The 23,867-nt window shown below is 38.9% G+C and overlaps 1 protein-coding gene across 1 annotated transcript; it reads right to left on the reverse strand.

Moving 5' to 3' along the window:
• Window positions 1-1,624: 1,624 nt before the first annotated feature.
• Window positions 1,625-22,120, reverse strand: LOC140367429 (calcium-activated potassium channel subunit beta-4-like). The gene is made up of 4 exons (XM_072453910.1): window positions 21,850-22,120; window positions 20,511-20,681; window positions 4,608-4,735; window positions 1,625-2,470 (listed from the first exon to the last, which is right to left on the reverse strand). Exons 1-4 carry the CDS (start codon window positions 22,012-22,014, stop codon window positions 2,152-2,154), a joined length of 783 nt encoding a protein of 260 aa, XP_072310011.1. The 5' UTR covers window positions 22,015-22,120; the 3' UTR covers window positions 1,625-2,151.
• Window positions 22,121-23,867: the final 1,747 nt, after the last annotated feature.

Here is a 23,867-nt window from a genome sequence, read left to right on the forward strand (position 1 = left end):
TAGAGCGAAATACAAGGTCAAGAGTGAAACAAAAGCGGTTTAAGCACAAAAGGTGTTTTATTTAAAGGTCTCTATCAGGCACTATAGTCGTTGCATGTGAAAACACATTTAAGCTAACCTGATCACAGAGGTCACAGCTGAACAAAGCAGAGGACAAGATACAAAACAAAACATGGAAAGTACAAACTGAGACTAAACATTTCAAACAGTTTGACCTAAACACAGACAATTTAAATAGTGTGCAAGACATATAGTATATTTCAACATTTAGAGATGAAGAACAGAGATGGATAGGGCCACACTTTGCATATGGCATTAAATGATGTGGATCATGTTAGTCTTGTAAGAACGGTAAGGCTACATCACACACTTTCTTTGGAGAGATGGCTCAGGAGTCACACACATGGAAATACAATGGCTTTTACCCCAAGTTTAAAAAGTTTTCCTTGACTTTGGCGCTACAGAACCATTAACTGAAAATGTAAATTGCAATATAACAAAACGAGGTAGGAATGAACCTTGGAGAGTATATTCTTTAATTTCCAAACAAAACCTTAACAGTAATAATAGAGCTCAACAAAAAATGCTATTACATTGTAAGGTGCGCTGGATATACAGAATTCCCTTTGCTACATCAACCGGCTTTACTGCTGTGGAAGGTAACGTCAGATATGAACATAATTAAAAACACTTAGTTTATATTGTATAATAAATAAAGTTATACAAAATGTATAAGATGCAAAAACAGCCCAAAGAGCTACAGCAGTGAGTGGGGACGTTCACCCCCCTAAGCATGATGCACCAGGTGAACCTGAGCTAAGAGCTAGGCCAATAAGAAGATTTCAGTCATGTTTGCTTCTTATCAAGATGGTACACGTAAAATATAAACCGTATAATACACAAGAGCTTCCAATTCAAACATCTGACTCCAAACTATTTGGGTTTTCATGATGTAAAGTATGCGGAACCTGTTTTGAGAGCACAAAAGGCCCAAAAATGTCACTAATTACTTACTGCGTCTAATAAATAGATAATAAAATAAAATAGTCCTTAACAAATTTGACTAGCAACAAAAACAAGGTTCACATACAGTACTTTCAATCAACCTTTCAGTTAATTTCATAAACACAGCCACAGACTTTGGTCAAACATTTCTAAAAAGTGATTTTACAATGTCAAGCGCTGTTACTGATGAGTTTGTACATAAAATGAATTGTAAAATCTTAAACATCACAACTTTTTTCTGAAATAAAGAAATCATTATTTCTTCCTTCAATATTAGAAGTGCTTGGTTGGTATTGATAGTCAACACAATTAAACTGAGAGTGTATTTTCTTTTTGGCTATTTTTGCTACATAAAATACATACTTTTCAGAGTATGGCTGTAGTTTTGATTCAACATTTTACCGTAAATACTGTGTTTTGTTGCCATTTAGTTACAAACTTTCATCACATATTAGATTTTAGATAAAAAGGCTGCAACTAACTTACTTTTATAGTCAACTTGTCAAAGAATTATTTCTATTGAATATTAAGATTTTCTTAATATATTTTTATCCCTATACAATTTAAATAGAGAATAATTACAAATAAAGCACATTTTTGATACAAATCACACATTTTTTAAATTATTTTTTTCACAGTTTGATTTCATTATGTGGCTGTCTTTGTTTGGAAATTCATTTTTAGAGTCTGAATTGTGCAGATAACAACTAACAATTACTAAATCTGTTTTTGATTACTTTAATTGTCAATAAGTCAGGATTATTCTAATCAGGTGTTGCAGCCCTAGGTAGCATACAATAATATTTAGCGCTCCATAAGTCTAAAAGTGCACACTTTTGGCTACTGGGATTGAGCTACAAGAGGAACATTTTTAACTACCGGTACATTTAGCCAACTTGAGAGTGCGCTAAAGCTCCAAGACAGAAGAGAATTATAGGTTCTGAGACTTGCAGTGTGCCACATAAATTACAGCACTGCTACTGTCTGAAGTACCCTTCCTGTGTCCCTACGGAGCAGAACTCTACAGCAGCTCAAAACAGAGTCAGAGTCATACGCCACAGACTGAACATCATCTGACATCCTGAACCGCACAGATGGCTCAGGGTACTTCCACCTCAGTTGCTAATTGCTCAGTTTCCGTCCAATTCAGTGTTCACGATCTCGTCTACGCACTGGCACGGCAAACAGGGGCAATGTCCGTGACGGAGATGAGAGCTCCGGGTCCGAACTCGTGGCGAGGGGGTCTGCAGCCTTGTTCCGGTCCGAGGCGGCACTACCCAGGTCCTGGCACACCTCGTAGGAGCACTTTCTCTTCTGCAAGGCCTCGGCGCGCACAGCCAGGGAGCGAGCACACACGGTGAGGAGGACGATCAGAGTGCCCAGCAGCAGAGACACCATCGGCCACAGCACACAGTGGAGCAGCACACTGGTGTCATGGGAGCGCCTCCACAACACGTCGTCAGGCCTGCACACACACACACGCACGCACGCACGCACACACACACACACACACACACACACGCACACACACACGCACTGAGTGACTGAGGCGGCGTCGAGGAATACAATGTCCTTGGGTTAATTAAATCATCAATACCTGTGTGATTAAATGTGTGAAAATAGTCCAAATAATGTATTATAACATGATTGATGCTTGTAGTTCACACAAGGTTTCAACACACTACTATATCAAGAGCAATGAAACCTAAATCCAACATAAACAGATTTTACATCATTCTGTCAGTTTCCTGTTCCTGAATGCATAGCAGGGGTGGAAGACGAAGATGTAAAGCTTTTTACATTTGCTTTTCGTTTCAGGGAATAGCCTTTGTCGTTTTTTTCTTTCTTTCTTTGGACCACAGTGTGAAAAAGCAAAACATTAAAACTGAATCAGAGATGAAGCCAATTCAGTCGATGAATCTAAACAAACATTTAACAAACCTAAAAGACCTGCAAACCTACAAGTGCAATGCATAATGTTAAAGTATGCACGAATAGAATAGAAAAGGATTCAGTTGTAGTCATCAAAATCAAGACCTTTCGAGGACTTACCTGATAATAGCCTGCCTGTCTTGTTACTCCAAGTTTCCAAGTTATCTCAAACTAATCTTCTTTGTTCCCCTAACAGCCCTGTGCTGGGCCATAGAAATCCTACTGTTTGCTGACTGCAGCTCCCTCATCACAACTGAGTACCTGATTAGCATTTGACAGGTCTGTACTGTTGGCAGACCAGGGCCTCAAAACGCTGTTGTAGATGGCTGGTAAATTGGACCCTAAACCTCCTTTCCTGTTTGAAGTTTTTTGTTTTTTGAAACTAAAATGGCCTCCTTAACTCCTATTTCAAACCATGATTCTGCTGCTGAAGTAAAAAGTACACAAGGCCACAGCAAAGCACTGAGAAACTACGTGATTAAGCTGACGAAGAGAGGGTTCTCAGGGTTTTCCAGCCTTTACAATTTTGACTATATTTGGAAGTGCTGACCTGAATTTGAAGCAGTGGCTCGTCTCAGTGTGATATTTAAACAACACTCTAGTTAACGGGTAAATGCTTCATCTCCAATGGATTTAGAGATTACGAGAATTATTTATCGACCATTCTGTGTTGGCCTGAGTTGGTTTGTTATTAAGTTAACAGTGAGTTGACCTTTCCTCAAAAAAAAAAAATCTAAAATAATTTTATTAGTAGTATTTATATTATTTCCTAATAAGATAACAGATCATTGTAATAAAAAAAACATAGCAACAATGATAAACATAAGTAAAATGTTTTGAAGATCAGAACCAACCAACTTGGACAGAGGGAGTACACAGACAGTTTAGGGTTTTTACACAGATTCTACACTTTTCCAATTTCGGTGAGATTTATCATGTTACTTTCTTCCTGGACATGGGCAGCAGGTGTGACATACGTGTCCATGGGTAATTCCATAACTGTTACCATAGCAACTGTACTATAAATAAGTCAACAAAATTTGTCTTAACGCTACATTCATGCGTAATGGGTGCTTTTGTCTCGGAAAGTCTGGATTTTGATGTCACCAATTATAAAATCACTGAGTCCACTTTTTAACAGCGTTTAGAGCTAACTGTTAAGGATTTGTTGTGATTTGCCTTCTCAAATGTTAAGCGTATTTGTTGCGAAAAAAAGAATCTATCCTGTCAAGACTATTTTTATTTTAGCTAAGGTTACACTTGTAATTCATTAAAAAATTGTGACGGTCTTTCCTGCATAAATCTGTTGCTCTTATGATGTGGACAATTCTAACGAGTTCTTTTCCGGATTTGTGCAAAGCGTTCATGTGGATTTGTAACTCAGAAGAACATTTTCCCACATGAACGCAGCATCATTTGCATCATGGTAATAATTTGACAAACAAAAATATATGAGCACAACTTTATTTATTTGCTTAATTTAACGTTTAAACTGTCACAAAATGTGTGCCTTGTGCGTACATTTAACTTGTCTTGAACTGAGTGAATGCAGCAGCTGGCCACTCGTGCTTGGAAACAATGATCTGTTGCTAAGGTAACTTTCACACGTCCTCCGCCTCAGCATTTTGGTGTGAGAGCTGCAAACTGAGCCCCCAGTGTCGGCGCCTCACCTCCTCTGCTGGTTGAAGAAGCAGGTGAACGACTGTGAGCTGACCTCTCTCGTGAAGTAATCCTCCCACCACAAAACACTGTCCCGGTTCTTCTGGTTGTCCCTCTCACAGGGAGGAACGTACGAGCACTGGCAAACACGCAGACAAATACAGAGACTTCAGCACAATCAAATCAAGAGCTATATTTTTAATTCAACAAAGTGTAATTCGTGTTGTGTTGTGGTCCTCTAGGTTTTTAGCCAACAGTGATCGCACAAGGAATTTCCCATAAATAAAATAAATGAGTCTTAAAGGTGCCATAACATGCATTTTTCACGTTTCGTAGTTTATCCTAAGTGTATAATTGATAATAATAAGGGTTGTGCAACACCCTTAACATAATAGTTAAGAAATATCACCCAGACCTTGGACCCCCTCACCAACCCGGAAATGCAAACGGCTTGGTTTGATATTCGCCCCCACCCTTGCGAAGAGCGATCTGGCTCCCCCGCCCAACCCGTGACGTAGTCTCAGAGCGCCTGTGTGCCCCGCCCACCCGTGACGTAGTCTCAGAGCGCGTGTGTGCCCCGCCCACTCGTGACGTAGTGTGTGCCCCACAGCTGTCAGCTCCGCGCTGCGCCGCTCCTGCCGCGCCAGTGAGTGAGAAACGATAGAACTTCAGATCAACATTACTTTGAGACTAAATAAATCTGGTGTTTATTCTACAGCGTGCGCAGAGCAGATATATCTATAGATCTATCTATGAGGGGGGATGGTGACGCGTGCCTGTGGGTATGACGCGGTCTTGCAGCCACCGCCCGTCAGTTTGGAGATTCGAGGAAAGGAGATAGTCTGTAATATAGCTAAAAACTGCGGGAATCAACCAAAAAAAACACTCTGGGTACATATATGAAGCACAAATAGCAATGTAAGAAGGTTAAAAGCTCTGAAAAGTCAATTTTGCATGTTATGGGACCTTTAAATGTTTGAAAGCTTGCTCGGGGCTAATTGGCTCTGTGTTGAGTAATGAGCAGACCTATGAAATATCTGTTTGTGAAACTTTACAATCTGCAAATTTATTAAAACATGTTGCAGAATGTGTGTTTTTTTGGACTGAAAACAACTGTGCATTAGCTACAACATTGCTGCTTCGTCTCCATCGTGCCTTTTAACTCTTCTCTATGCCAAAAATAAATGAGAAATAAACTTTGAAGTGGGCGGGACTGTTGAGCTCCATTAATCCGTCGATGGCGTCTTAGTCGACCAAATTTGTTCCAAGTCAAATCATTGTTTCATTAGGATTGTGTGGATGTTCACGCAAGAGCAGAAAGGAGCATTTTGGAGAGTTTTCTCTGTCTAAAATGTTGTTTATTATAGACTTTGTGTGAGATCATAATCATTTTGTGAGCTTTTGCCAGTGCCACACCCCTTTTTAGTTGACAATGCACGGAGCTGCAAATTAGGAAAGCATAAGTGGCTTCACAATTTTTCCCCCAATGGTTTTTAGAATGTAATTGTTTAGGCCATCTTTTTCTTCTTTTCACACCAAGTACCACCTTAGATAGTATTTGGCTTTCCGAGTACTACCAAATCTAAACCTGTACTTTACCAGGACAAACCAGGTCTAAAACGAGACTGACCCATGGATAAAATAGTTCTTAATAACGATTTACCAGAAATTCTCGTCTTTACATTAAACAAATACTAAAATTGCACAGGCCCTCGCACACCACCACAGTACAAGCATTTCAGTTTGCCAAGGGAGATTTTGTGGATACTCTCAATAAAAAAATATTACTGTCAAAATTGTTACAAAACATGAAGAGAAAATACCAATTACATCAGTCAACATCCGTCTAAATGTTGTGAACCTCATTGTCGTTGTAATCACTGCACAAATACAAAGATAGAGAGCACTGTTGTTCTCGCATCTTTGAAGAGAGCGAGCGCTTACCCAGCAGGTTTCCTTACATAATAGCAGGCTGTCTTGCAGAATGCAGAGCAGCTCGTTGTGCTTGTACTAGTTTCAGCACATCACTAACAAGGGCATCACGGGAGGCTGATTGGTGCTTGGCTGTTACTGTGGATCAAACTGCTGCAATAGCGACGATGGTGTGATTGGAACGGAGAAGTTCAGTGTGTGACAACTGAGAAACAGACTACGATTTTGAAGAAAAATAAGACGATAACAGCGTATTTTGCAGCTCTTCGTTTTTTTGTTTTCATTTTACCACCAGACGCAAGTAGGGAGGGCATCTGACTTGATACAAAACTGAAGGGTAATCCCAAAAAACACACTGAAAATTACGATTAAACATATTGATTATCCTACACAATATGAAAAATGTACGAATTGCAACAGTACCCGTTCAAATGGCAATTTTGACTGGTTTGTGTTTAATCAAATCAGATGGGCCTTCACACAACTTCCTCAGATCATGTGGGGTTACCATGACAACACGCTTACACACCAGACTGTGTGAGCGTGTGAGCCCGAAAAAAGTGCAGTGACATGCAAATAGTCTCTTGTAGAAGTACGACCTGAGCCTACACCACTGTCTCCTCAGGGCAATTATAGAGAAGGGAAACAGGTGAAAACAGCCTGTCAGGAAATGTCAGAAATTATTAAAGACTAATAATGTCCTGACTTCGGGCCCTGCCAGAAGACATCAATGTTCCCCGTGGCGCCCCAGTTAATTAATTTAAGATTGCATACAATTACATTACTGTGATCGTCATCCATTATTACATCCATGATTACATAAGCCGTTTCATAATTTTTGAGGTTAGTTTAATGTCTGCTGAGCTTTAATTTTTGCAGACTTTGTCCTATTCACTTTCAACGTTTCAAAACAATTGGAAGTATTCTTACAGTTTATTAAAGTAGTTTTAAAAGTATGTGACAGAAATGGCTTGGGCTAATAGAATTGCCAAGTAAGACTGCATCGTATTTACTTCTACAAATCCTTGTCATCGCCTATCTTCAAGAACAAGTCCGTAACACAATAGTTCAACCAATTAGAGAACATTAGTAAATTATGAGTTAAATAAGATATCGTATTTTACCATTAATACATGTTAAGTGGATCCTTGACAGTCAGCTGTACTGATATGGCCTTTGGATACCCCATTGCTCCTGTCATTTGCATTCATGACATAATTAAGCCATAAATGAGGAAATGACTTTGCTAATTGGCTGAGCTGAACCACCCACCTGCCTCCGTCTCTTCCGTCCTTTCTCCATTTAGAAACCAGTCCGCTTTTTACACCGCTTTTTACACTGCTCTTTAAGTGACAGGCACAGAAAGAACTGAATAACTTTTGAATAACAAAATCCTCCCTCATTTTTTTCATCTTCCAATTCATAAGAGAAGTCAATTTCAGTTTTATATTGAGATATTTAGAAACACTTTTAACCAAATAAAGGTGAAAATATTCGAACCGAAGGCTTCTAAGTAGAAATTAATAAATGTATCAGTGAAAACAACAAATCATCTTCTTTCTTTCTTTTTCCCTTTTTATTTTATATTGCCTCTTAAGTAACCATTTATATTTCTTTTTTTTCACAGAAATGGTCTCCTTGTCTCCTTCACACCTCTTTCACACCATTCCTTTTCCTTGCTTAAAATGTTAATATACCTTACTGTCCTAAAATGCGTGGTTTGAGGTGAAAGTGGATGTCTGATCCCTGTGGAAGAAGCATTACATTGATGAGACCAAACAGCTACTGCCCAAAAGACTGTATCACACTTTGAATTTCAACTTTGGGACCACTCCTGGGCAAATGAGGGATTATACCAACCAATGCTTGATACTTTGAAAGTTTATCATTTGCATTTCCGATGAAAAAGTGAATTGGTTAACTGAATATTCACTGCACTGGTCACTTTCTGCACTGCATCTGTTATTTAAAGGTTGAATGGACGATTTTTTTGGCCCAAATCTGAGTCTTATTTCCTCGTGGCGTGGACTGGTGATTAGTCCTGCCACGTATCAATCATAAAACGCACCTATCGCTCACCTGCAGTCCCACATTTCCGCGTGTCTAAGCGCATGGATCTATCATAATATAGTTCCCTCAGTGTACGGGACAAAATGAAGACGAGAAAGACTGTTCGAGCTGACTCAGAAGAAGACGGAAATCTACGGGAGACGAGAGATGCGATGCGATCCGTCGTGCTAATAAACAAACGCACGTGTTTGTTGTGTCAGTCCGCACGGGCATGCGCACTTCCGCCTGCGTTCTCAAATTGCTGAAAAATCGTCCATTGCGCCTTTAACTGTAAATTTTGTGTACATAGAATTCTTATTTTTATTTTGTTTTTATTCTATAGTAGAGTGAAATTGTTTTTCTTTTATATAGGTTGTTTTATCATTGTTATTTGTTTTATGTTGCACTGAATCACCAAAGCAAGTTCCTATGTTTGTGAATTCTGTTAATTAGCAATGGCAATAAACTTTTTCTTATTCTGATTCTCTCTGTGTTAACCCTGCGACGAGCTGGCCCCTGTCCAGGGTGTACTCCGCCTAAGGCCCAAAGACACTAGGATAGGCACCAGTCACCTGCGACTCCTAACATGCGGTAGAAAATGAATGAATGAACTGTGCAAGGGAAGGAGACTGAGTCGGTTGACAATATTAAATCTTAGTTTGATTTAGGGCTTTGTTTCAATTAACATATTGCAATATTGATATGCAAATCAAAGGAGAAGCTAGAATCTTATTTCAGAAACACTTTTCAAGCCCAGTGCCCTTCATTAACAGTAAGACGATACACCATTGGACGGTTTTACTTAAAACCCAACGGGACTCCATCACTCAGCGCTTGGCTTAATGTGAACCTAATATCAAAGATTTTACATTAGTTAGTTATTACACATGAAATCTGAACATCTGACTGTTGCACCTTAATTCAGATATTTTCCTGATGGTCTTGTACTGCGCCTGACGTGTGCAGCTCACCTTTTTTCCAAAACAAGAGTTTGCCTGGTTAAATATTGTAAATCCTTTACATCATATATTGTCAGACCTATTACACAACTCAGGAGCACATTTTATACAGTATGTGATCTAGAGAAAGGCACTCTGGGAAATCACTGAGTGAAGCTGCCTCTCTCTAACTGCAGTAAAATAAATAATAGAGGTCCATTTTCAGATACAAAGGATTTTAATCAATCTCAAGTTTAATGAAGGGTACAAAACCAAGCTAGACTGCCTGAATTATTCCAGTGTTTCTCTGAAGCCTGTCAGAGAGTTATGGTCACATTTGATATGAGGCCAGAAGAGCATAATGAACTCAGACGCATTAAATGAAACAGTCTCTGCGTGGAGAGAAACAACAGGAATACAAAGAGAAAAACTGGGCATAAATGTGTTATGTTTGTGCTTTGCTGTTGCTTTGACTCATAGCTCTGGATAAGTATGACCATTTTGCCAAATATGAATTCAAATTTCACCAGAAAAAAAATTACACATGACAAGAGTTGCGTTCTTTTTACGGTCCACATTTTTTGCTTTAAGAGAGATAACTAATTAATCTAATGCTTTATTATTAAAAGGAGTTATTAGAATAATTGAGGAGATTACTGTGAGTGCTCGCTTAATCACTTGTGGTAAATAAAGTGCTCTTTGTAGGATCAGGGCAGACACAGTTAAACAACAGAAGGAACAGATCCGAGGCACTCCATCTAGTGCACTAAAAAATATTTTAGTTTATTACAACACCAATGATTTTCAACCCACAAACGAGTCTTCATCAGGGCACTTAGTTGGCAACAAGGGCATGATGAGTATTTAAAGTCAATGTCATGTGACTACAGTCACAAGTACACAGACAATCTTCTCTATAGCATATTTTAGTGGTGAGGTGGTGATCACGTGGGAAAAGAGGGAAACGTTGGCGGGCGGAATAAGGTCAATACTGGTGTTTGAAAGAAATTGTGGAAGTGAATGTGGGACAACACATGAAAATTAGCCCATGCTACAATCCAGCATGTTTACAACATGTGTATCATCTATGTTCATTAGCAGGCACTATCAAAATGAATAATAATAATAAATATAGCCGCAAGCGGCAATGATCGGCCCTCGCCACGCCGCCGCCACGCCGCCGCCACGCCGCAAGAGGAGGGGGCGCTAACGCGCCCCAATTGTCCTTTTATTACGCCTACTGCTGAATCTGTGACGCTGTCACATCTTCTCCCCTTTGTTTTACCATCAAAAAGCAATTTTATTTTGAATTCTTGGCAAAATGTGCGGCTTTGCCGCACAGACACCGTGACTCTTTGAATAAAAATGTGGATAACTTTTGATGGTCCTGAAGATGAGTCTCACCAAATTTCAGGTTAATAGGGCTAAAGCCCTGAGGGGGAGTTTGTGAAAGTCTAAAGTGTAAACATGTTCTGGCGATTTCCCCATTGGAATAACATGGAAGGTTTCGGTCATCGTTACGGCAAAGCCATAACAATTATGACATGAGTCTCATTAACTTTTTTGATGGGGATGCCAAAATTTAGTTGTGTGTCAAATTTCATATAATTTCGCAAAACAAAAAATTTAACCTCCATATAAAATCTGTAGGGGGCGCTGTGGCGCCAAAATAATTTATTTCACTTCAAGTAGGTTTAGGGCAAAGAGTTTAACAACTGATTCTAATTTGACGCAATTCGGACTTTATCTGCGCAAACGGCAGAAATGTTAAATTTGGGAGATTTCTGAAATTCTAGCTAAAGTTTGCGGCTTCGCCGCACAGAGACCGTGAGAGGTATCAATGTAATTTGAATAACTTTTGATGTCCCACTCCTCAGTAGCATTTTCACCAAATTTCAGCTTTTTAGGGCCAACGCCCTGGGAGGAGTTCGTAAAAGTACGAAGTTTTGAAAAACTCCCGAGTCATGTTTAGCCATTTTTGAAGCAAAATGGCCGACATTTGGTTGGGCGGACGGCGTTGCCATGATAATATTTTTTACTTCTCTTGTCACCATCTACCTCTGCGCCAAATTTCATGATTCTACGATCAGATTTTTTTTGGGTCATTTCCTATCTCTCAATGCATTTTTGGTACATTTGGGGGCGCTGACGCGCCATTTTTTTTTTATTTTAGAAAAGGGAAATAGCCAGAATGTAGAGAGGCATGATTTTTAGAGGTGTGCAAATTTTTGTGACTTTTCGTCAATGTTCACTGGGTGAAAAATAGGGGGGTTGGTCCCGAGAAGAAGAAGAAGAAGAAGAAGAAGAAGAAGAAGAAGAAGAAGAAGAAGAAGAAGAAGAAGAAGAAGAAGAAGAAGAAGAAGAAGAAGAAGAAGAAGAAGAAGAAGAAGTCCCTGCTCACTGACGGGTACTTTCGTTAATTTTGAGTGGGCTCCGCCCACTTTGTGTTTTTGACCCTCTAAAGAGTAATAATGTTAAATTTTTGCATTACATGCTTATATGCACGGAACATGCAAGATATGGGGAACGTATTCGTGAGCTACTTAGCGCAAATGAGTGCTTTATATGGGGATGACGACCGCTTCGCGGTGTAAAGTGCTCGTTTAGTGCGCACTTTTGCACGGGCTTTGCCCGTTCACAACGGTAATGTTCCATTTTCCTACTACTAATTAGTATGCACGGGGCGTGCGTGAGTGAAGGAGTGCGTTAGTGAGTGTTTGGAAGTGGGCGAGCGCTTTGCGCTCGATTTCGTGCGCACTATGTGCGCACTTTCGCGGGATTAATAGGCCTCTCGCCAGCTTGTGGCGCTCGGGCCTAATAATAAGATAAGAAAAGATAATAATGATGATAATAAATATGCAATTTGCAAAGAGAACACACACATATTAGATTCACAAACTCAGTGCTACCTCACATCCAAGTTTAAACAGAGAAATAGACTTTTAATTCTGCCTTTACATGTGTAATGCCAATCTATTTTTTGTGTGGCTACATTGTGTGGTCCACACGCCTAAACATTTCTTCAAGTGCTGTGTATGTATAGTTGAATATTTGCCCCAATGTAAACAAACTAGACCTGTTAATTAATAGTTTATATTCTGATTGGTTGGTTTAATTCCCTATAAGTGATTCACAAATATTAATCGTGAGACTGTGTATGCGTATGTCTGTATATCCTAGACTTAATATACTCATTATGCACCTGTGGCCATTTACAGTGGTGTTTGTTTTGCATGTTTGTCATATGTAAATGTTTCAGATCATCAAACCAATTTAAATAGTAGTCAAAGTCAACATAGGGAAACAAAAAATTCATATTTTATTGTTATGGGAAAACAACATTTAAACCTACCTGGCCCTGTGTTAAAAGGTTTTGCCCCTTCTGTTAAAACATAACACAACTGTGGTTTATCAGGCCTGAGTTCTCTCTCTAGCCACACCTTTTCTCAATCAAGAAATCACTTAAATAGGACCTGTCTGACAAAGCGAAACAGACCAGAAGATCCCCAAAAGCTAGACATCGTGCTGCGATCCAAAGAAATCCAGGAACAAATGAGAAAGAAAGACTTGACTTTTAAAAATGCGGGTCATGCAGGAACCCTCCAATGTGGCTGAATTATAACAATTCTACAAAGATGAGTGGGCCAAAATCCCTCCATAGCGCTGCAATAGACAATGGCAAGTTTCCCCAAATGCTTGATTGCAGCTGTTGCTTCTAAGGGTGGCCCAACCAGTTATTAGGTTTAGGGAGCGTTACCGTACTTTTTCCATGGAGGGCCTTGTAGGTTTTGGATATTTTTGGATTTCCCTTAATTATAACACTTAAAATCTGCATTTTGTGTTACCTTGTGTTGTCTTGGACCACAACGGTATTCAAATATGTTTGAGCTGAAACATTTATGTGTGACAAACATACAAAAAAAAAAAATCAGGAAGGGGCAAACAGTTTTTACGCCACTGTAGATAAAAGTTATTATGATGCTTTTAATTACAATGCTTAATTTAACTAAACTGCCCTAATAAATAGATTGGATGTGACCATATCATAGAATATCTGCAGTCCAAAAGTTGGTAGATTATACGTCTGTGGTTGATATTGCTGTTTGGACCTGGTTTATGGTTAATACAGACTTTCTGGAATTACAGCATCCATCCACATACTGTAAAACAAAGACTGGAACAAAGTTCAAAGTAACCCTGCAACTAGTTGGCCCCAAAGTCACTGGGATAGGTGCCAGTCAGTCTATGGGTCGCACGGGCAACTAAAGTGTTGCCTTTGTTGCAACTGGAAAAAAATTGACATTATCAAATGCTACATGAACACAATTACTGTGACCCTTCAAGAAGACCTGCAAATGTGGTGTGAATAAATCTAAACTGTTATAATTTATTCAAATACTTTTTTGTAAACTTTACATTAAGAAAGTAAAACTCTTTTAGGAAGTTTTAGGAAGATATATTTCCAGCTGCTTCAAGTCAAACAGCTCAATTATGTCCCATTAGTATTAATTCATGCATACATTTAGAGGTCTGATGTCTGTCAGTCCAGCTGGGTTGGATCTTAATGTCATGTCACTCATTTTGTCCACAGGCGGTTCCATTAACTTATCACCCCCTAAGGACACAACACTAATTACCTCTTTCTCAGCCCCTGCTCCCTTTCCCAACATTCTCGTTCCATCTCGCCCAGTCGAGCTGCTGAACTGTTGCATCTTCACCTACTGCACAGGCCACTAATGTCCCCTGTCCGTCTGCTGCCCTCATTAGTTACAGGTAAAAGGTTAGACAAATTAGAAAAGGCTTCAGCACGATTAAGGAAGACTACTAAACTACTGTCGGTGATATGTTTTAGTGATATTTCGTATTTTAATGTACAGTACTTTCAGATCAGGTGAATCCTTTTAATTACTTGGAGTTGGACCATGTTGATGATGGGTTAGAGCAGCAGCACATAGTCACATGACCTAGAGTTGTCAAAAGTAACAATACCTATTCTAAAACTAGTATTGAAACTATTGAAACTACTACTTAACTATTATTTTGTATTGAAAATGACCTTCTATTGCCTATTCTTTTATGGCATCAAACTCGTTATTTGATTATCAAGCCTTTGCAACCATATCAATATTTGAACTTGTGTTTCTGCTTCGAGTCAAACCATTTCTTTCTTTCTTTCTTTTTTCAAATTCAGATAATGGCTTTGCAGTGCCATGTGCATTTACAATTCAGTAATTGAAGTATGGATTTAAAGCGACTTAATAATAGAAACTGGTTCATTGATTTCCCCTCAAAACTGCAGAGCTGACGGGCACTACTTCTATAATTTCACCTTAACAAGCAGCAGATTTTTATTTTTATTGTTGAAAAAGGCTACAAGTGTTGCCCGGTGGTTGAGTGGTTAACACAGCAGCACTTATGCCATCATGAGTTCAATTCACGGCTCCAACAATTTGCTGAATGTCTCACCTCAATTCACGCTATATAGTGTTCTTTCATACAAAGCCTACTGGCCAAATTATTTTTTAAATATGACATTTTTTAACAAATGGAAAAAACTACAAATAATTACAGAGAATAGGGGCGGGGATAGGGGGAAGGTGAAAATCAAAATACAACTTTGAGTAAACTAATGATGAGGACACACTATTATAACATGTTGAGCCCCTTTAACATATGATGTCCCCTTTAACTGATTTTATTTATGACCAAATGGTTGTCAATGAGCAATAACAATATAATATAGAAATGTGCCGCCATGTGCGTTAATCTGCCACTAAAGCAGCTTCATATTCTCAAACACAGACAGCAGCTATGTATTTGCTTTTCCCCACTCACTCACAAGCAATTTCTCTCTGTATATTGTATACAGAGGATCTAACAATCTGTTCACCAGCTCCTCCGCTGCATCTCAGGCCAAACTCAGACAGAACTGTAAAGTCATGTTTGCTTGGTTCAGTGATGCAAGCGTCTTTAACATTTGTGATTACATTAAAAGTGTGAGCTAGACTTGGAAATACGTGACATATGAAGCCTGCGTAAATTCACCTGGAAGAACTAACTTACATCTGCGTCGGCCACCATGGAAGGACCCCTCTCCCCAGCGCCATCATCGCACTCAAGCGGGCGCCCGCCTGTCCGTCTGTGAGAGTCAGATCCCTCACTTCACCATGGACTCTTCCAGGTTTCTGCACTTATCCCAAAGAGGTTATGCCGTTTTTCCCGGTCAAGAAGGAGGGTGAAAGGTCAGGGGACGTCTGCATCATGGCCCTCGCACCTGCTCCTCATCCCCAATCATCGCTCTCAAGTCACTCCTCCCCGCTCCAATCAGCGCCCAGGCGGTCACATTTAAGCCCTCAGGCAGATGGCTCGACCGCTGAAACCGTACTGCGACCCACCACCTCCCCAGCTCCTCCTCTGCATTCCCCTCATCCTCTGCCTTCTCTTCACATCTACCACCACCAGTCTCCAGGCTCCGGGGGGAGACATCTAATACAAATAGATCATGGAGTGCCCATGATAGCAACGTCTTCCGCCGGGGTCTGAGCGCCAAATAACTCACGAATAAAGCTTACTAAACAGTCCATTCTCGTGGTCTCTTTGTCTCTCCAGGGTGAAATGATATTGTACATCTAAAAGTATGACGGGAAATGGTGTTTAATCTTCTGGTCACGTTGTAGATGTCTTTTCTTATTGTTTATTCTTCCTGTCACGTTGTAGATGTCTTGTCTTATTGTTTATTCTTCCCATCACGTTGTAAATGTCTTTTCTTATTGTTTATTCTTCCTGTCATGTTGTAGATATCTTTTGTTATTGTTTATTCTTCCTGTCATGTTGTAGATGTCTTTTCTTATTGTTTATTCTTCCTGTCACGTTGTAGATGTCTTTTGTTATTGTTTATTCTTCCTGTCATGTTGTAGATGTCTTTTCTTATTGTTTATTCTTCCTGTCACGTTGTAGATGTCTTTTGTTATTGTTTATTCTTCCTGTCATGTTGTAGATGTCTTTTGTTATTGTTTATTCTTCCTATCATGTTGTAGATATCTTTTGTTATTGTTTATTCTTCCTGTCATGTTGTAGATGTCTTTTGTTATTGTTTATTCTTCCTGTCATGTTGTAAATGTCTTTTCTTATTGTTGATTCTTCCTATCATGTTGTAGATGTCTTTTCTTATTGTTTATTCTTCCTGTCACGTTGTAGATGTCTTTTCTTATTGTTTATTCTTCCTATCACGTTGTAAATGTCTTTTCTTATTGTTTATTCTTCCTATCATGTTGTAGATATCTTTTCTTATTGTTTATTCTTCCTGTCAGGTTGTAAATGTATTTTGTTATTGTTTATTCTTCCTGTCATGTTGTAGATGTCTTTTCTTATTGTTTATTCTTCCTGTCATGTTGTAGATATCTTTTGTTATTGTTTATTCTTCCTCTCATGTTGTAGATATCTTTTCTTATTGTTTATTCTTCCTGTCAGGTTGTAAATGTATTTTGTTATTGTTTATTCTTCCTGTCATGTTGTAGATGTCTTTTCTTATTGTTTATTCTTCCTGTCACGTTGTAGATGTCTTTTGTTATTGTTTATTCTTCCTGTCATGTTGTAGATGTCTTTTCTTATTGTTTATTCTTCCTGTCATGTTGTAGATATCTTTTGTTATTGTTTATTCTTCCTGTCACGTTGTAGATGTATTTTCTTATTGTTTATTCTTCCTGTCATGTTGTAGATGTCTTTTCTTATTGTTGATTCTTCCTATCATGTTGTAGATGTCTTTTCTTATTGTTTATTCTTCCTGTCACGTTGTAGATGTCTTTTCTTATTGTTTATTCTTCCTGTCACGTTGTAAATGTCTTTTCTTATTGTTTATCCTTCCTATCATGTTGTAGATGTCTTTTGTTATTGTTGATTCTTCTCGTCATGTTGTAGATGTCTTTTCTTATTGTTTATTCTTCCTGTCACGCTGTAGATGTCTTTTCTTATTGTTTATTCTTCCTGTCACGTTGTAGATGTCTTTTCTTATTGTTTATTCTTCCTGTCACGCTGTAGATGTCTTTTCTTATTGTTTATTCTTCCTGTCACGCTGTAGATGTCTTTTCTTATTGTTTATTCTTCCTGTCACGTTGTAGATGTCTTTTCTTGAGAGTGAGTAATTTCATAAAACCTTTCCCAAAACTCTGTCCGTGCGGCCTTCTTCAAAATCACTACAAGTCTCTTTAACGAGGCATGACATGTCCATCTATCTCTTACAAACTCCTGCCTCTTTACATCATCTCTGTTGTGGTCACCATGGCAACAAAGCACCATTGATGACGCGCCGTCTCCCTCTATATTTACTCGGTTGCTGTAGCGACGACCCAGACGTGCACTGAAGAAGAGTAATGACCACTAACTGTAGTGATTTCACCAGCGCAAAACTGTGAAACTCTCTGGAGGTCAGTTGAGTACTTGCAGATCTAAAAGAGGGTGGGATTTGGGGTTCCCTGGGTTTAAACAACAGCCAAAACAGTTTCAGAAATGTATCATGTGTGCGCTGTTCCCCAAAAGTGAATTTGCCAAAACAGTTTCATTTAGAGTCCTGGTGCCTCTATTTTATCTTACTAACTGGTACTAACTAGTGCAGTAACTAGACATTGTCAATAGTGGTAACAAAAATGAATAGCTTTATATTTTTTGGAGTATCCTGACAAGATCAGACAACACTGTACCAATCTAACAGAAACGTGTTGAAACATGTTGTGAAATGGATTAGTGAAGGTTAAATGGCCAACAAAACTTAATTTTCATTTTTCACATTGCTTTTTGTACCATTTGCTACTATAAAGAATATACATGATATTCAAAGTTTGCATATTTTCAAAACAACATTCTAGTATTCTCTAAATGTCAATATTGCCCACCTCTACATGGCAACGGGCCTTAATAGAACGTGCAAATACTCATTACAAAATATTTGAAAATCAATCCAATGCCAATATAAAGCATAAGAATGGTGACAAGAGGACATCAGAGGTAAATTCATATGGAAATGAATATGAAGAGGCAGATTTGCTGTGGGGACATCGGAAACAACAAGCCAATAAGGAGAGTAATCCTAGATGTTCTGGACAACTGGACAAACTGTCAGTTGTGATGTGATTACATGAGCAACTGAACATGAGGTGCACATGTCAGCTGTTTACCAGTTCGTCTTAACGGGACTCTCCCTGAATACTTAAATGATCTGTTGTGTCTGACTGCCTCTCTCAGAGCAATGGACAGCCATGATCTATTTTTGGGCCATTCATGACTTCAGGCAGCTGCGCCAGGAAAACCAATCCAGATAAAATTCTCCTGACGCTTTGCTAAGTACGTATGAAAACAAATGTGGGTTTCTGGTGTAGGAACACTGCTGTCGCAGCCAATACACAATGGAGCATTAATCCACATGCTCCACCCTCCTCTGTGACAGTGGAATAGACCTGGGTTGTATAATATTGCACAAAATAAGGGTTATAAAGAATTTTGTCTACCGCCAATTGTATGTTATCTATACTAGGAAACTATAGCAAAGGCCAAAACCCTGTATTACTGAGGGCATCTATATGATGCAAACGTTTTATTATGTTAGCTAGCCCTTGTGTATAAATAGATGTGTTCATTTACTTTCATTACAGAGAAGATGTAACATTTCCTTTCAAAAGAACTAGAAGATATTTCTAATGTGTAAGACCTGTGATTGAGTATCTATGTGTGTATTTACACATACATTTAGTAGGTACTGTAGTAAGAAGACACTGTACGTAGCCGTCATGTAAAAATAGTTATTAATATTATGAATAATCCCATAGTCCTCACTTCTAAACTACGATAGCTTCAGGGGTGTCCCATTTTCAAAATGTTTCTTGATTATGTGTAATAAGTAATGTTTTTTACTGTGTATCTTTTGTAATAAAACTGATGATTATGAGGATGATAATGAGGATGAAGATGACGAATATGAGGATGATGATGATGATGAAGATGACGAATATGAGGATGATGATGAGGACAAAGATGAGGATGAGGATTATTAGGACGAGGATGATGATTAGGATGATGATGATTAGTCTGAGAATGAGAATGATGATAATGAGGAAGATGAGGACAAGGATGAGGATAATGATGAGGATATCACATATGTTGAGATGGATGATTGATTTTCATGTATTTTATAGAATAAAAAAGCCTACATACGCACATTATCATTGTGTATCCTGTCTCTTCTTGCCCCCAGCATTTTCATTTTCTTATATCTGAATCTGCAAATACAATAAATATAGAACTCAGAACCACAGCCTTGTGTCTTTATTGATAGAATCTAGATTTCACCTACGCATTTTCTTCACTCGAGGGCTCCGTTGACAAAAGAACTTCTTCGTCAACTAAAGGCACAATCTCTGCATCCCTTAGTCAACTAGAAGGTGCGTGGCACGAGCTCAGCACTCTATGCACTGATATGCCTCTGATCCCAAACTGCACTTACAAGATACGATGACGACTATGTACAGATAAGTACTAGAACAGTGTCGTGGTATGTAAAAGCAAAAAGTCACAGCTAACTTGCTTCATACCCTTCCCTTAGTGCTGTTGTCCTGTATAATACCAATAAAATGACTAGTCCACTAATAAAACAATTGGTCAATTAAGACAATTGATCAACCAAACAACCTACAGCCCTAGAACATCGTAAATTGACATGTTTTAAAACTAATAAGGTCCTGGGTTCGACTCCTGGGCAGCGTGGGACATTTCTGTGTGGAGTTTGTATATTCTCCCTATGTATGTGTAGGTGCTCCGGTTTCCTCTACCATTAAAAACATGTACAATCAGCTCCTCCTCTCTGGGGACAGAACTGCTCTGAAAAAGACAATCTAAATCCCAGTGGTACTTTCCTGGTTGAATACAGGTAAATAAATTAAATAATAGTAATAACTTCAAAACGCTGCTGGACAAAAGTTTGCCTTGCTGAGATAAACGTGATCTTACCTTTGGATTGAGAACCAGTTGTTGTTCATCAAAGTGGAGCAAAGCCACAGAGTTTGACTCTGAGTTGTTGACAAAGATCTGGAGGCACGGATACAGGGACGTGCCCTTACAGTCCGCCCCACATGTGAACACACATTCAAACATTTCTTCAGGCCGCAGCACCGACACCACCTGCACACAAGACACACAAGTCACTGGACACACAACACACACATATCTATTTGATTTTATCATCACCATGAACATCTTCTCTTTTAAAGGAAATGTTATAAGGATTATCTATGTTTTTAATTATTTGCATGAATTAATCATAATTAATTATAACTATCAAATTATAAATTGCTCTTTTTTAAAGTTGTAATGATCAAGCTTTGGTTAATTCATGTTGTTGTACAACCTTAATATGTGGCTGAAAATGATGACTTAAGAAAATGTTCTCCATTAGTCAACACATTTTATAGCCTACTCATTATTTATCATCAAATGAGTTCACAACAATCTATTAGTTACCATTTTATTTTAGAACATTTTGGCACAACCAAAACAGTAGCCTACATTGTTCAACTGTTACAGATCTATTGTAACTAAAGCTTGAATTTGTGCTGGACTTTATGCTGTTGTCATTTGTAATTTATGACAAGAAAAGCTCTGAAATGCTGTGCTGTGTTTCTGACTTGATGAAAGTGACACAGCACTGGGACCAGCAGAGGCCACACAATATGGCTGATTATAGTCATTCATAAATGCGGCACAAAGGTTACTTAAAGTGAATGAGAACTTTCTTAGCCTGCAATAAAGGTACATTTTATAATCCCATGCAAGTCGCCCGATGATAATACCATAATAATAATAATAATAATAATAATAATAATCTTTATTCATAGAGCACTTTTTAAAAAACAAGGGGCATTTGGTCTGTTTAAGACCGGATGAACTGAATGAAAGAGTGATGGCAGCTCTGTGTTATAAAGCTCCACTCTTTATCACTGATGCCCAAAACAACAACACTTCCAAAATGATGGGCTATAGATATTAGGCAATTGAGTTGCTGACCTATTAGCAGCCCGAGTCTGCAGTCTTTCTGTAGGATCCTAAATCAATAAGCAATTAGACTTTTGATCCATGCTATAAAAATATGACTGCAACTTCACATTTCACTTTTGCAAATGCCACACAAAAAACAGAAGAATGGATGATTCAGGTTATCTAGATAACAGGATCATTTAGGAATAATCAGCTAAAACAATTTCTGAAATGGAATCCGTGGTGCGCTATTTCCAGCCGCAGACCGTCTCCGTGGTCACATTAAACGCGCGCCGGTGCTCGTGGCCGGGCTCACCGTGCAGTTGGCCGGTTTGCTCTGGAGGCTCTGAAGTGTGGGGCTGAGCCAGCAGAAGCCCAGGATGAAGAGGCTGAGGATGCCACAGGCGATCAGGAACAGTCCCAGTCTTATGCTCTTGTCCTCAGCCTCGGAGTACTCGTACGACACCCGGATCTTCGCCATGGCAGCCCCGCGGAGCGGTCAGCGGCATTGAGAGGTGGACGTGGAGGACGGCGTGCATGTGTCGTGCTGCAGAGGAGAACCAAGTCCGGCTGCTGCCTCTCTGGAGTGGTTTTATCTGACTGTGACTTCACGTGCTCCCGCCTCCGCCTCTCAGGGTGTTTTCTCGGCTTTACTCACATCTGTGTCTGTCATGGAGCTTTTATTAAGCTTTTATTTAGCTCACAGTTGGACGCTCACCTGTTGAATTATCTTCACATACTCACAGGCACCAAACTATAGCTCTGATCATGTCTAAAGAAAAACAATTATAACTTCTGGAAAATAGGCAAAACTGAAGTGGAACATATGAAGTGGATTTACCTCGTCATAATGTGACACTCAGATGTGACATCACAGTAAAATTATTTAAAATATTAACAAATGTTGTTTACCTTCATTTGTTAATAGCTTTTTTAATCATCTGCAAACTCTAAAGGTTTCTTGTTCAAAATGGTGAATAATTAGGTTTTTTTTTTTTCTTTCTTTTTTTCAAAGCAAACCTGACACTAACTGCACAAATTATAGGCTATGCCTACTATTGAAATATTCTCACACATTTTACTTCATCAGTTGATTGTAGGGCTGTGGATACAATGCATCCCCTCTTTGGGCACCAACATTATAGATATGTGTGGGGTGGATACAGAAAGGCCATCTTACAGGTAAGGCATTTATGGAAACCCATATATGAATTTATACACAAACACACACAAAATTAGAAAAGAAAAAAAATCTCTGTCGAACGCACTTCAGTACAGTGTATTAAAACAATAATTTTCTAAACTTAGTTGGCCAATTGAAAAAGATACCTTAGACTTTCACTGAAAACTATGCCTATAATTTAGAACTAAATGATTGCACATTCTAGTTTATGTTTTTTGTTCACTGACACTGGCTATAAAGCCTTTTCTGATTTTGATACCGGTTATAGGTGTGTGGATTTCCCCAGTGGCCTGATGATGATTTAATCCAGATTTGTGTTTTACTTGTGCGGCTGGCTGCTTGTTCTGTCACAGTTACATGCAGCAGGAGATAAGCCTCTTAACATGGACGCAGCACGTCACATGTGCAGAGAAGCAGATCTATTGAAGTTAAGACTAATTTTGTATAGGATGGAAAAACAATCACAACCTGGGTGGCAGTGCCTTGATCGTGAAGGTTGTGTCCTTCTCTCTGTGTGGACAGGCCTCGCTGAGCTCACTGGAGGGGCCACAAAGGTCGGCTGCTGGTGCTGGAGCTTTGCTCCTAAATGTTCAGATCAGAGGCAGTTTTTAGTTATATTTACAACTGGTTTCAGCCGAAGAATTTGGATATCCAACCCCAAAGTCTGTGGTTTGAACCCAATTGGACCACTGTAAATTGTTGTTGTGCCTATGGGCAAAACCCTTCATCTACATGAGTGAGTGGTGCAGATTGTTGTTGCTCCTGTCAGTCTGCTCCAGGGCAGCTGTGGCTACAGTAGCAACACCACCGAATGTGGAGTTAATACATCATGATGGAAATGTAAAGTGACTTTGAGGATTTACAAAGATTCAAAAGAACAAAAACATACACAAGGTTTACATCATGCAAAATTAGTTTGTAAATAGGAATAAACTCATTTAAAAAACAAAACACAAAAAGAGTTATCAGCTAAATCAATATTTGACTTGAACTGGGAACACAATTTTGAAAATCTTAGATGAGAAGATTAAAATACATTAAAGCTTAAAAATCAATTAGCATGTGTCTTTTAGGTCTTCTGTGTATTTTCAGTGATCCATACATTTATTGATCGTTATCCGACTCATTCATTCCACTTAGATTTTGATGAA

Source organism: Eucyclogobius newberryi, unplaced genomic scaffold (genome assembly GCF_026437365.1).
Source record: "Eucyclogobius newberryi isolate DKJ021-1_F unplaced genomic scaffold, fEucNew1.0.hap1 SCAF_2, whole genome shotgun sequence".
Taxonomy (NCBI): Eukaryota; Metazoa; Chordata; class Actinopteri; order Gobiiformes; family Gobiidae; genus Eucyclogobius; species Eucyclogobius newberryi.

Excerpts from the sequence above, each read along its gene's own strand:
- LOC140367429 (XM_072453910.1), bottom strand. The coding sequence starts at position 22,014 with ATGGCGAAGATCCGGGTGTCGTACGAGTACTCCGAGGCTGAGGACAAG. Across the intron at positions 20,682-21,849 it reads GCAAACCGGCCAACTGCACG|GTGGTGTCGGTGCTGCGGCC; the intron begins GTGAGCCCGGCC and ends TCTTGTGTGCAG. Across the intron at positions 2,471-4,607 it reads TTCTTCAACCAGCAGAGGAG|GCCTGACGACGTGTTGTGGA; the intron begins GTGAGGCGCCGA and ends GTGTGTGTGCAG.